The sequence below is a fragment of the Dasypus novemcinctus genome, chromosome 12 (assembly GCF_030445035.2).
Source record: "Dasypus novemcinctus isolate mDasNov1 chromosome 12, mDasNov1.1.hap2, whole genome shotgun sequence".
NCBI classification, from domain to species: domain Eukaryota; kingdom Metazoa; phylum Chordata; class Mammalia; order Cingulata; family Dasypodidae; genus Dasypus; species Dasypus novemcinctus.
Window position 1 is genome coordinate 21,592,055 of NC_080684.1, and position 14,648 is coordinate 21,606,702.

Genomic DNA, 14,648 nt, shown 5'->3' on the forward strand with positions numbered 1-14,648 from the left:
TATTTTGCATCAGCACCTCTTTGGCTGACTAACACAGTTACCAAGTGGTGTGGGGGATGATGGTTCTATTGATTATACTGTTCATGAAGTCTAGAAGGAAGCCACGAATGTTTTCTTGATAGTGATCCTTGTTATGATAGTGATCTCTTCATGTATGCCAAGAGGAATAAAAGGAAAATTTGAGGATGTTCAGTATGCTGCCTACAGCTGAAACTTTGTCAGAGCCCAACTTTTATGACACAATAAGCAATATTCATTTGAGACAGTAACTGGAAATGTATTCCATTTCAAGAAAATAAGAGTATCAGCAACCACAAAACCAACCTGATAGTGTACAGCTCTCATTGGAATGAAACTCAGAAGAGGAGCAATGTAAGTAATTATTGCTGAACAGTACTGTAGCAAGCTCTTGTTCTTTCTGTAACATCATGAACATTTTTTTAACTCTGCATAAAGTCATTTTACTCGTGACACTTCCTCAGTATTTTTGTTTTGTTTTTAATTTATCTCCAAGTCAGTTGTTACACAAATAAAAATGGCTCAAAGGGCCTGAAAACAGAGAGCCTGCACATTCCTAGGATGGTATAATACAACCAGAGACTGGTGATTGCAGCTTATGAAGAGCTTTGATTTCTTCAGGACACAATCAGTCAAGAATAAAAACACATCTTTGGAAGCAAGAATCCTGACACTTGTGCTACTTTATTTTGAACATTCTTGCAATATTTTAAAAAATAAGAATCACTAATGATTGTAGTAATGAATGCACAACTATGTGATTATACCAAATATCATTGATTGTACACTTTGGATGAATTGTATGATTTATGAATATGTCTCAATAAAATTGATTAGGGGGGAATAAGGATCTAGCCATTGGAATAACTTCCTCTTAGATTATATTCTCTGATAACTGTAATATCAGTAATAGGCAATTTTATGTTCTTATTGCTATTGTTACACTCTGTATAAGTCAGCCAAAGGAATTCTGATTCAAAATACCAGAAGTTGGTTGGTTTTCATAAAGGGTGGGGTTTTTGGGGGTATAAGCTTACAGTCATGTCTTAGACTCTAAAGAGTCCAACTCAAGGTACCATAAGAGGTACTTTCTCACCCAGAGTCTGTTGCCACATGTTGATGCCAGATGGTGGGCAAAGTCTGCGAGGGTTCAGTCTTCCTCCCCCTCCCATGGCTCCATGGTCTCGGCTTCAGCTTTTTCCAATCTCAGCCGCAGGCGGGGACAAGTCTTATCTCTCTCCTGGGGCTCGTTGCTCTCTAGGTTCAGCTCCTCTGCTCTCTCCAGAAGGCCAGCTGTAAATTGTCAGACCAACAGCTCGTCTCTCTTCCCAGGGCCTCTGCCGTGTCTAATGGAGCCTTCTCTCTTTCTTCACAAATCTGCTTCTCTGTGGCTTACTTCTGGGGCTGCAGGATCAAAATAACTTTCTTCTCTGCCATTTTCTCTGTGAAGAAAACAGGGCAGGGACTCAACGTCCTACTGATGTGACCCATTCGAAGCCTTAATCATTATTTAATAAAGTAAAAGTGAAACCCCTGACTCCAATCTAATATGCCCAGAGGAACAGACCAGTTCACAAACATAATCCAATATCTACTTTTGGGAATCATAAACAATATCAAACTGTTACATACTCTTTAATTGAGTTACCTATCCTGGCCTCTTTAACATTTACACAGTGGACTCTCTTTTGTACTCATGAAGCATACCCATCCGCTAATTTTAGAAGCTTTCTGTGAGTGGAACTCACTCCCTCTGCCCCATTCCTAACAGTTTGTTTCTTATCCCAGTTACATTTCCACCAGTTGGATCTCCTTTAGGCTGTACTGGGGCCAAGCTGTTGAATAAATGGGCACCTCTATTTTGATATTGTAATCCTGCTTTTTAGCCATATTACTATCACTGTTTACTATTACTGTCTTGTTACTTATACTGTTTTAATATATTAAGCTTCCCTGAAGACCCTCATATCTTGCACCTTTTTGTACTGTACAATGGAATATTTTTACATAATTTTTCATATTTAAAGGCTGGTTGGAAGTGTAGTATATAAGTTCAACTGTTGCTATAACTGAAAGCATCAGTGTTCGGATCCAATCTATTCTTAATTTTAAGAGTTAGAGTTAATAATCATTGCAAATATTATTTCCTTTTCCCTTTATAATTGTGAAATAAAGAATATGCATTTTAAGTGAAAATTAAGGTTTAGATCAAATAAATTTTGGTCTAATTTCAAGGAAATTTGCATATACTTACCACTGAGCTATACCCACTCCCCTACTTTTAAAATTTAACTATGTTATTCAAATATATATATATATGTTACAGGGTGAATTGTTGACCAAATGGATAATTCTTTCCTAACTATAAATGAGTTTTAAATGTACTACCTATACATGGAATTAAAAATTGGCTAAAGGATTGTTTTAAAAAAGAGGGGATTTTTAAGAATTAGAGGACTGGTTTAGAGGGTCTAACATATGGCTATGGAAATTTCAGAAAGAGATAAAACAGAAAAGTAACTGTCAAAGTTATATAGGAAAACGTCCCAGAGTTAAGCCCTTTATTGAAAGGGCTTAGCACAAAAGAAAATAAGAGACCTAACCTAAGGCACATCATTTTGAAATTTTAGAACAGAGAATTAAGAAACGTTCTAAGAGCTTCCACACTCCTCCCTACTCTCACACCATCTCACCCCACCCCACCCCTAAAAAAGCCACAGACCTATGAAAGGGAATCAGAATGGCCTCAGACTTCTAAATAACAGTGGAAATGTTCATTTGCTAAAAGTGCTAGCTTTTCAAGAGGAGAGAAAGATCAGAATTAGGGCACAGGACTGCTATTTTTCTATTATAAAGCTATTAGTACCATTTTACTCTTTTTAACAATGTGCATACATTATTTTAAAACAATTTTTTAAATTTAATATTGTCTCTGTGGACATATTTTTCCTTTGTTTAAAGGTTTTGGGGAGGGTGGCAGACTTGGCCCAGTGGTGAGGGCATCCGTCTACCACATGGGAGATCCGCGGTTCAAACCCCGGGCCTCCTTGACCCTTGTGGAGCTGGCCCATGCACAGTGCTGATGCGTGCAATGAGTGCCCTGCCATGCAGGAATGTCCCCTGCATAGGGGAGCCCCACGTGCAAGGAGTGCACCCCATAAGGAGAGCTGCCCAGCGGGAAAGAAAGTGCAGCCTGCCCAGGAATGGTGCTGCACACACAGAGAACTGACCCAACAAGATGATGCAACAAAAAAAGAAACACAGATTCCCATGCCGCTGACAACAACAGACGCGGACAAAAAAGATGCAGCGAATAGACACAAAGAACAGACAACCAGAGTGATGGTGGGAAGGGAGATAGATAGATAGATAGATAGATAGATAGATAGATAGATAGATAGATAGATAGATAGATAGATAAATCTTTTTTAAAAAAAGGTTTTGGGGAGGCAAATTTTGGCTCCTTATAAGGAGAAACTTTCTAATAAATATAACTGTCCAAAAATAAAATGAGACAACCAGCAAGATGGTGGCACAGTAAGGCGCTCGTAGAGACAACTGCTACAGGGCAGTTAGTAATCACCCAGAGCTATCTGGGGCTAGCTGAAGCACCTGTTTGGGGGCTCCAGAAGACCAGAAGAGCATCCAGCAACATCCTTGAAGGAATGGAAGGAGGAGACTGCCCATCTACAGAGAAAATTCATTTCATAAGTAGAGTGCTCCATGCCATGGAGGCCGGTGCACATCCTCCACCGGAGTCTCAAGCCGCTCAGGAGCTGTTCCATGGCTGAAATTGGAAGCTCCACTTCCCAAAAATGGGGGAGGAAGAGACAGTTGGGTGCCAACTTCAGCTACTGATTAGTAAATTCTGCGGGCTAAAGTATAATCCTAAGAGCAGCTAAAGTTTGAACCTGTCCAAGTCAGAAAGAGGTTGATACCTGCCATCTCAACTCCACATCTGGCATGAGGGGAAGCGCAACAGACTGAAAATCACAGTACTTGTAGGAAACAACTTCTTTCCATCCAAGTCAGATTGCAGCTCTAGCCTAAGCCCCAGCCCCACCTCCAGCAGGGAGGAAGATGGGACCTGTACCAGCCTCTCTGGGAAATTACAGACCATACTGCAGAGGCTGGTGATCATCCTACTTTGGTAGCGCAAGCTGCCCCAGGAGCTATTCTGCGGCTGGAATTGGACACTCTGCTTCCCAAAAACAGGAAAAAGAGACCACTGGCCACCGATTTCAGCTACTGATGAGTAAATTTGGCTGGCTAAAGTATGAACCTGTCCAAGTCGGAAAGAAGCCGGTAGCCACCATTTTGACTCCACCCCCAGCATGAGGGGAAACCAAGCTGACTGAAAATCACAGTGATGGTAGAGACTGGTTTCTTTCACCCAGACTGGCCTGCAGCACTAAGCTCAGCTTCAGCCCCACTCTGGCAAGAAGGAAGCTGGCAGGTCCTGAACCAGCCTATCCAAGTACCTGCAGGTACATTTGGTTGGCATATACTGAATAATCAGAAATCTACCAGGGCAACTGCTATCATCTTGGACCCACACTGCATAGATTTCTTTCCATACCTGCAGCTCCACCCCCACCCCAGGCAGGAGAGAAATGGGCATGAAGCTTCATCAGTCTCTGGGCAACTAGAGTCTAGACCTGCACAACTTGGATTATTCCACACAGCTCTGACTCTGTCCCTACCCATGGCAAAGGAGAAAGTTGAGAGGAACTTCATCGGTCCCTGCAATGAGAGCAGCTTGGGTCTCCATAGCTTATAGCACCAACTACATCCTTCTCACTATACAACCAGCATGGGAGAATGGGCAAGAAAGCCCTAAACTAAAGAGAAAAACTGCATCCATAATAAATACTCTAAAAATTTTTAAAAAAAAGAATAGTAAGCCAGATGCCAAGACACCAACAAAAAATTACAATCCACACAAAGAAACAGGAAGATATGGCCCAGTTAAAGGAACAAGATACGCCTCCAGATGACATAAAGGAGTTGAGGCACCTAGTCATAGATGTTCAAACAACTCTCCTTAATAAGTTCAATGAGATGGCTAAAGAGATTAAGGATATTAAGAAGACATTGGATGGGAAGCAGATTTGGCTCAACGGATAGAGTATCTGCCTCCCACATGGGAAGTCCAGGGTTCAAACCCAGGGCCTCCTGGCCTGTGTAGTGAGCTGGCCCACACGCAGTGCTGATGGGCACAAGGAGTGCCATGCCACGCAGGGGTGTCCCCCGCATAAGGGAGCCCCACGAACGAGGAGTTCGCCTCGTAAGGAGAGCTGCCCAGCGTGAAAAAAGCACAGCCTGCCCAGGAGTGGCGCCACACACAAGGAGAGCTGATACAGCAAGATGATGCCACAAAATGAGACACAGATTCTGGGTGCCGCTGACAAGAATACAAGCAGACACAGAAGACAACTGGGGGCGGGGAAGGGGAGAGAAATAAAAAATAAATCTTTGAAAGGAAAAAAAGAAGACCTTGGATGAGCACAAAGAAGAATTTGAAAGCACAGAAAAATAATAGATCTTGGGAAGCAGACTTGGCCCAATGGATAGGGCGTCCGCCTACCACATGGGAGATCCGCGGTTAAAACCCCGGGCCTCCTTGACCTGTGTGGAGCTGGCCCATGCACAGTGCTGATGCGTGCAAGGAGTGCCCTGCCACGCAGGGGTGTCCCCCATGTAGGGGAGCCCCACGCGCAAGGAGTGCGCCCTGTTCAGAGAGCAGCCCAGCGGGAAAAAGTGCAGCCTGCCCAAGAATGGCGCCACGCACGCACAAACCTGACACAACAAGATGATGCAACAAAAAGAAACACAGATTCCCGGTGCCACTGATAAGGATAGAAGTGGTCACAGAGAGAGCAGACAACTGGGTGGGGGAGAAGGGCAGAGAAATAAATTTTTTAAAAACCTTTAAAAAAAAACACACAATAGATCTTATGGGAATGAAAGGTGCAATAAATGAAATTAAAAATATACTGGAATCACATAATAGCAGATTGGAGGAGGCAGAAGAAAGGATTGGTGAGCTTGAAAAAATAGCCTCTGAAAGTGAACATATAAAAGAACAGATGAAGAAAAGAATGGAAAATATTGAACAAGGTATCAGGGACCTAAATCACAGCATATGTGTCATGGGTGTCCCAGAAGGAGAAGGGAAAAGGGGCCGAAGGAATATTTGAAGAAATAATGTTAGAAAATTTCCCAACTCTATTGAAAGACATAGATATCCATGTCCAAGAAGCACAGCATACCCCCATCTGAAAAAATCCAAATATACCAACTCCGAGACACATACTAATCAGAATGTCAAATGCCAAAGACAAAGAGAATATTGAGAGCAAGAGAAAAGCAATGCATAACATATAAGGGATACCCAATAAGATTAAGTGCTGATTTCTCACCAGAAACCATGGAGGCAAGAAGACACTGGTGTGATATATTTAAGATACAAGAAAAAAAAAAAAAAAGATAAAAAGTAAACACAAAACAAAAAAGATACTACAAAAGAAAAACTTCCAACCAAGAATCTTATGTCCGGCAAGATTCTCTTCAAAAATGAGGGCAAGTTTAGGATATTCACAGATAAAGAGAAACAGAGAATTTCTAACCAAGAGACTGAATTTTCAGGAAATGCTAAAGGGTGTGCTAGAGCCTGAAAAGAAATGAGGAGAGACAGGCCTGGAAGAGAGTCTAGAAATGAAGATTATATCAAAAAAAGTAACTGAAAGTGTCAAAAAAGTGGTGCAAATAAAATGACAGATAAAACCCCTATATTCAGGCATAAACTTGAGCAACGCTGTAAAGCACTTGTATTCAGAAAACTACAACTCAATGTTAAAAGAAATCAAAAAAGACCTAAATAATTGGAAGAACATTCCATGCTCACGGATTAGAAGAATAAATATCATTAAGATATCAGTTCTACTCAAATTGATATACAGATTCAATGCAATCCTGATAATAATTACCAGCATTTTTTAAATAAATTGAAAACATGATTATCAAATTTATTTGGAAGGGGTCCTGAATAGGCAGAAACATCTTAAAAAGGAAAAGCAAAGTTGGAGGATTCTCATCTTCAGACTTTAAATCATATTACCTAGCTACATTGGTAAAAACAGCATGGTACTGGCATAAAGACAGACACAAAGACTTATGGAACCAAATTGATCTTTCAGAAACAGACCCTCACGTGTATGGTCAAATGATTTTTGACTAGCCTGTCAAACCCACCCAACTTGGGCAGAACACTCCCTTCAACAAATGGTACAAGCCAGAACCATAAAGCTTCTAGAAGAAAATGTAGGAAAATATCTTCAAGACCTGGTGGATTCTTAAAGGAGATAAGAGGAGGACTGAGATGGACTACTAATATTTAATGCATGTAGAAGTTTTAATTGTCTTTAACGTAAAAGTGTGGAAATATATAGAGTAGATGGTGACACATAGTAACAGCTAGTTTATAAATGGGGATGTGGCTGAAAATGGTAGTCTAGGGATATAAATGCCAATTGACAGAATGCTAGAGAATAATCTAGGAACTGAATAGCACAGTAAACCAAGAGGTGGATAAGAATTGTGGTTGATGGTACAGATGCAAGAGTGGCCTTTGTTATCTAGAGCAAATGTAAATCACTATTCCAGGGTGGTGGGAATGTGGAGAAACATGAACCTATGGACTGTGGTTAGCAGTAATAATGTAATATTCTTGCATCTATGCCAAAGATGTACTGTGTTGATAATGGAGCAGTATGGAAAATGTGTGCCAAATGTACACTATGGACATGGTAACAATTAGATGATATTATCTATAATATGCAACAAATGTTCCACCGCAGTGTGGTGTGTTGATAGAGGGGTGTTTGGGAATTCTGCACATATGCATGATTGTTTTGTAAGTTTATAACTTCTGTCATAAAAAATATATCTAAAAAATAATAATAGGATTGGTTGGGGGGAAATACACCAAATGTAAGATAAGGACTATAATTAGTAGTAAGATTTTGACAATATTCTTTAATAATTTGTAACAAATATCTCATGCCAATGTGAGGCGTTGGTGGAGGGTTGATGTATGGGATCCCTGTATGAGGTTATACATGTTTGCTTTGTAAGTTCACAACTTTTACTATACATTTACTGTTTATGTATGTTCATATATAAATGATATTAAGATAATAGGGTGGTTTGGGGGGGAAATACTTTGGTTAGTAGTAATATTTTGAGGATGCTCTTTAATCATTAGTTAAAAATGTTTAACAACAATGCAAGGTATTGGTGGTAGGGTGAGGTATAAGAGTCATGTATGATGTAATATATGTTTTGTAAGTTCATAACTATTCCTATATACTTTTGTTTATGTATGTTTATGTATGAGTGATATACTTCAATTTAAATAAATAAGTAAACTGAACAGTCTCTTATTTCTAGTATTCATAAATAACCTAATAGCCATCAGTCAGAAATGCTGTAGAGGTGGCTGGAGATTGAAATAAGGGATATATAAGATCCTTTTATCTCTTTAGTTTCTATGATTTTAAGCCTTTTTTTCTTTCTCATGCAACTACCAGTTTGTGTTTTTTCTTTTGTACTCCCCAAATCCTGGAATTTTCTCCACCCTCCTTTCTGAGTATTCTAATTGTATCTTTTCTAAGACCCAGCTCATATCTACTTCAATCAATATTGAATGGTCAATTCTTTGAACTCCTCTAATTATCCGTTTGCCAGTGTGGGATAATCATATATTGTTTCTATTATAATATATGTCTTAATTTTCCAATTAATTTATAAATTTCTTGAGACCAAGTACTGTGGCTTATTCTTTTAAAATATTTTGTTATATAATAGGCAGCCAGTAAATATTTGCTTAAATTAAATATATTTGAACCATTATTGGGTACTCATATATTCTACAACAGTAAAACAAACCTATAGATTTACATCCAAGGAACTTATAATATTTAATTTAAGGTTCAAAGTACTATGTGGTTGAGCCCAAACTAAATTACTCTTTGGATAATTTTATTCATTATATGAGAATTCATTATATAAAAATATAGAACAAAGTATAATGTATTAATGCAACTACTGCTATTTAGATAGTCATCTTCAATACCATCATTGAGATTCCTTCTTCAGTATCAAGTCAGATAATAAATTTTTTAAGTGTTTCTTTTCTTTTTCTTTTTTTTTTTTTGAAGTACTGGGACCAGGGATTAAACCTGGGATCCCATATGTGGGAGACTGGCACTCAACCACTCAACCACTGAACCACATCAGCTCCCCTTTTCCCCCCCTTTTTTTAACTCTTCAAGGGACTATTAGGAATACTCTTAATTCCATGTAGATATAGCATACTATTAAAATCCAAATCTCTCATTAAACCCCTTTCTTGTTCTCAGTCAGATTTTTCCCCTAGTAGGTCTTAATTATAGATTATGTAATTAAATGGATAAATACGTTCTGTATTCAAAAACTTGTTATAGGAAGTGGATGTGGCTCAAGTGACTGAGCTCCCACCTCCCACCTGGGAGATCCTAGGTTCGGGACCAGTGCCTCTTGGGAAGATGGGCAGATGCCCGTACCCCACCACCACAAGATCTAGATGCCTGCACCCTGCAGCAACAAACAGACACCTAAATGCACAGATGCCACAAAGCCAGCAGACACCCCAGTGCGCGGGGAGTGGATGTGGCTCAGGTTGTTTGGCATTCGCTCCTATGTGAGAGACACTGGTTTGGTTCCCAGTGCCTCCTGGAGAAAGGCAAGCAAACAATGAGCAGATAGACAAAAGAACCAACAAGGGGTGGGGGGAATAAATTAAAATAAACAAAATAGTAAAAAATAAGTAAATCTTTTTTTAAAATTTGTTATTTTATAAATCAAAGGTTTTATAAACCTGTACCTTATGCTGCACAAAGATTAATTTATGGTTGTTGGTTGTTTTTGTTTTTGTTTTTTTGCTTGATGTTTGCTTGTTGTTTGCTCATTGTTTGTCTTCTTTAGGAAGCACTGGGAACCAATCCTGAGGCCTTCCATAGGAGGTGGGCACTTGACTGCTTGAGCCACATCATTCCCCTTACATTTTTTAAATTTTGCTGTTGGTCAAACTATTTATTATTAAAGTCACAATTTTTAAAGAAAGGAATGTTGAATGAGACTTAATAGGAATCAATTGTGTTGGACTGGGGAGCAGATGTGGCTCAAGCAGTTGATTACCTGCTTCCCACATAGGAGGTCCCAGGTTCAGTTCCTGGTGCCTCCTAAAAACAAAAAAATACATGAAAAAAACAACTCAGGGGAGCCAGTGTGGCTCTAGTTAAGCCCCGGCTTCTCACATACGAGATCCCAGGGTCAATCTCTGTCCCCAGTACCTCAAAAAAAAAATTGTGTTGGACTAATCTAGGAAACCTTACTAGTAGTGTAGATACGTACATGTGGTTTAGATATTTTAGAACGGCACTATCCAATACTGTAGCCATATGTGGTTTCCAAGCATTTGAAATGTGACTAGTACAACTAAGGAACTAAACCTTTTTTATTTAATTTTAATGTAGAAACTGAAACTCAGTTCAGTCTTTGGAAAAATTTTAAGTATGTTTGGAACAACTGGGGTATATAAGCCTCCTTTTTTACCTGCACATTTTAAAACTTAAATCTAAATATAGATCAAGGATTCCTGGTGATAATTTAGCATCTAAATTAAGAGTGCACACTGGATTTCAAAGACTTAGTATGAAAAAGATTTTTATTACATGTTGACATAGTATTTTAGCTATATATGTGTTAAGTAAAATATATGAAAATTAATTTCACCTTTTTATTTTTATTTTTATTTTTGAATGTGGCTACTAGATTTTTTTTTCTCTCTCTCCTTCCCCACCCCCTGTTGTCTGCTCTCTGTCCATTTGCCATGTGTTCTTCTGTGTCCACTTGTATTCTCGTCAGCGGCACCAGGAATCTGTGTCTCTTTTTGTTAGGTCATCTTGCTGTGTCAGCTCTCCACGTGTACGGCGCCACTCCTGGCAGGCTGTGCTTTTCTCACGCAGGGCGGCTCTCCTTACGGGGCGCCCTCCTTGCGTGTGGGGCTCCCCTATGTGGGGGACACCCCTGCATGGCATGGCACTCCTTGCGCGCATCAGCACTGCGCGTAGGCCAGCTCATCACACGGGTGAGGAGGCCCTGGGTTTGAACCATGGACCTCCCGTGTGGTAGGCGGACGCTCTATCAGTTGAGCCAAATCCGCTTCCCTAGATTATTTTAAATTACGTTTCTTGCATTGTGTTTCTTTTGTGCAGCACTGTCCTAGAGAATTCTTAAAAGAAATTTTCATCTTCTTGCTGTCAAAATACTAACTATATGTTCTTCATAACTTAGATTATAAGAAGACCAGTCTAGCACCTTATGTGAAAGTTTTTGAACAGTTTCTTGAGAAACTGGAAAAATACCAAAAAGGAGAACTTCTCAAGAAGAGTGGTAAGATTCCATAACCTTCCCCTTTTATCTATTTGGATCTTAGTATGGGTAGTTTAAAGCATCCAATACATGATCAATATTGGAGTCTAGTATTTGCCCTCTTCCCCCCAAATTCACTGATTTGTCTTATTATTTTTACTGTTCCTGAAAATGGAGGTCTTTTAATTCATATTTATTAAATACCTTCTATGTATAAAGTCATATGAGGGAAACAAAGATGAATTATACAAAGATGAATTTCACACCATGCCTCCCTGCCCCTAAGAAATTAATAGTCTTACTAACCTGATGCAAAATGAAGAAGTACAAAATGCTAAGAAAGAAAAAAAAAAATGCTAAAAGGTGTATCTGATTGGAAGAATCTGAGATGACTTATCTGAAAGGGTAGTATTTGCACTTCTCAAAGAATTCTAATTCCCTTTGCCAAATGCCTTGAAGCATGAATAGGATTTCCACAAGGAGAGATCTGATGGGTAAGGGTATAAGGGTGGAGAAAGAAGCATTATTCACTCAAGGAGGAACAAGCAGGAGCAAAGGAATATAGAGAAAGGAAAGTATCAAGTGGCTCTACAGGCCATCAAGTAGTACAGCTAGTCTGGAAAAAAAAAGTGGGTCAGGAAGTGATGAGATATAAATATAAATCTGGCCAACAGTACATCTGGAGGGAGGTAGAGGATAAAATAGAGCCCAAAAGGCCAGCTGGGCTATTGCCATTAGGACGGTAGTATTGGAGATATCCAAAAGATACAAATGCTGGAGACTCCTTGAAACTTTGTAATGATTTAGAAATGGAAAGTGAACAAAGGAAGGGAAAGTTTCACAGAAGCAAGGAAAAAGGAACCTTTCAAGGAGATTATCAAGCAGTAGGAAACTGATAAAATCCTGTTGGATATAGTATCCAGGAAGAGGCAGAGTTCTTAAAATATATATCTGAGCATATATATATATAAGCCAAAAGGAAAAAAAATGAGCAGAGTAAGTGTTATTCAGGAGATAGATGGGTACCCTAAAAACTGTGGCAGTGTTACAGAACTACATACTCCCTCTCCATTTCATTTATTTTTTTTTCGTTAGTTAATTGTGATGGTTTAAGGAGTAGTGTCTTAGTAGATACTCAAATATATATTTACTGAGTGAACAATAATGACTGTGACCTTGGAAAGCCTGGTTGAAGCTACCATTCCAACTTACCTACTAAGTCCTTCATATTCATATTGTTCTGTACTAGGCTCAGCCTATAATGTGGGCTTCAGCAAATCTTTATGTACAGGAGCCAGTGTTGCGCAGTGGTTGAGCTCCGGCTTCCCACATACAAGGTCCCGGGTCAGTCCCCAGCCCTGGACCTCAAAAAAAAAAACCTTAATGTATGATATGACATTAACGGAAGTGTTAAACAAATCAAATCATGAAAATAAATGTGTTTTGGAGGGGGGGGGTTCCTTTACTATCCTTTGACAAAATCTATTCTGTTTTAGATTTACAGAAAGATTTCTGAAATAACAACTCCTCAAACCAATATGGATATCTTCTACATTCAACCAAAGATCAAATATTTCAAGAGCCATCTACTAAATACAGCAGAACCATTTATGCATTCTAATGCTTCAAGTAAAATTTCCTTTTCTTGAGAAAGAATTATGTTGAAAAGATTCCTCGAGATCACTGATGGAGAGTGTCAAGGTTCCCAGAAATAGCACAAAAGGGAGGAATAAGTGATGGTTGGATTTCAGTTAAAATTTATAAAATTTAATATTATACAAAGATAATGCTACAATTTCTGATGTAAATAACTTGGTTCAATACTCAGTTACTATAAATAGAGTTATGTGAGCAGTGATATACCCAAGACTTTCATCTCAGCTCACCGTAGCCTCCAATTGCAGGATGAATGGGAGTTTTTGCTTTAATTCTCAGACCCATAAGTTAATTATTCCTGGAGTGTATATATCCAGTTACTTCCTAATTTTGCTTACTAATGTTATTGGTCAGACCATACCTCATTGCCCATATTTTAAAAATCATTTTAAACAAGGCATCTAAACTTACCAGAACTTAAATTCAAAAGGTATCAATTACTAGATTAACAGTATTAGGGCTTAGTATAGTGTTTTTTATGATTGTTGCAAATGTAGCTCCTAATTTTTTCCCTCAGAGAGTAATTGGATTAATCTTTAAAAAGCAGCTTAGGAAAAATAACCATCTTCACCAACATAAAACCTGCTCTATTTGTCAGAAAACTTGGATGTTTTTTAATATATTTAGATAGAATACTTAAATTTTTAAAGTTTCGTTTCTTCCATGTTTGATTTTGTGTGATAGAGTCTATAGAGTGTCAGATTTCGCTTTGCCTGGTTTTACAACCACTCTAAACAAAGCAGTCATTCTAGTTTACATTCTATCTTCTGAGAAGAATTAAGAAGCAAGCCATTGGGCCAGTGCTTTGCTGTGACTTAAAATTTTCCTTCCTGGGGAGCAGTTGTGACTGATGCAGCTGAATACCCGCCTCCTACATGGGAGCTCCCAGGTTTGGTTCCCAGCCTCTCCTAAAGAAAAAACAAAACAGTGAGCAGGCAACGAGCAAAAACAATGAGCAAACAGACAAGGGAGCCATCTGGTGGTGAGGGCCAGATTTTTTTTTTAACTTTTTTCCTTTCTTTGCATTTCCTTTAACACTGTTTCCTCTATAGTCTTTTATCTTTTGGTTTATATAAAACACTCTTTAATGCAGTCAGTATGCTGAAATGCCTTGGATTCTTTCCTTTCTGTAAATTTTTAAGAAAAAAATAAAGATTATTATGCAAAATTCCTCACTATTTGAGCTTCTCTTTACAGGTGTTGTTCAGTGTTCAAGTTCTAAAAACAGTGGGTCAATTACAATTCCTGAATACAGGTAATTACTAAAGACTAACTAGTTCTTAGTCCATCTTAAGAACTAAGAATGAGAGTAGGAAGACTGGTATTATGCTTTCAACAAGAGATGCTTTAAGCTTCCATTATAGTTTTGTAAATATGTCTAGCATTAAAGTATTTTAATGCTTTAATATTAAAGACCTTGGATAAAAGCTGGTGTAATTAATAAAGTTATTAATTACAGAACATATTATGCTCATGAAAATGATGTTTGCTTCTTGAAG

At 38.6% G+C, this 14,648-nt stretch overlaps 1 protein-coding gene across 3 annotated transcripts in view; it reads left to right on the forward strand.

The window, feature by feature from the left end:
- Positions 1–14,324, forward strand: part of PRIM1 (DNA primase subunit 1) — a 33,848-nt gene extending 19,524 nt beyond the window's left edge. The window contains exons 12-13 of one of the 3 annotated variants that reach the window (XM_004466150.3): positions 11,416–11,514; positions 12,990–14,324. In XM_004466150.3, coding sequence (XP_004466207.1) covers positions 11,416–11,514; positions 12,990–13,009 — 119 coding nt within the window. In that variant the 3' untranslated portion in view covers positions 13,010–14,324. Of the gene's footprint in view, positions 1–140; positions 4,889–11,415; positions 11,515–12,989 lie in introns of those variants that run through there. The other 2 variants (XM_023591048.3, XM_071218815.1) reach the window with 2 other exon arrangements.
- Positions 14,325–14,648: the final 324 nt, after the last annotated feature.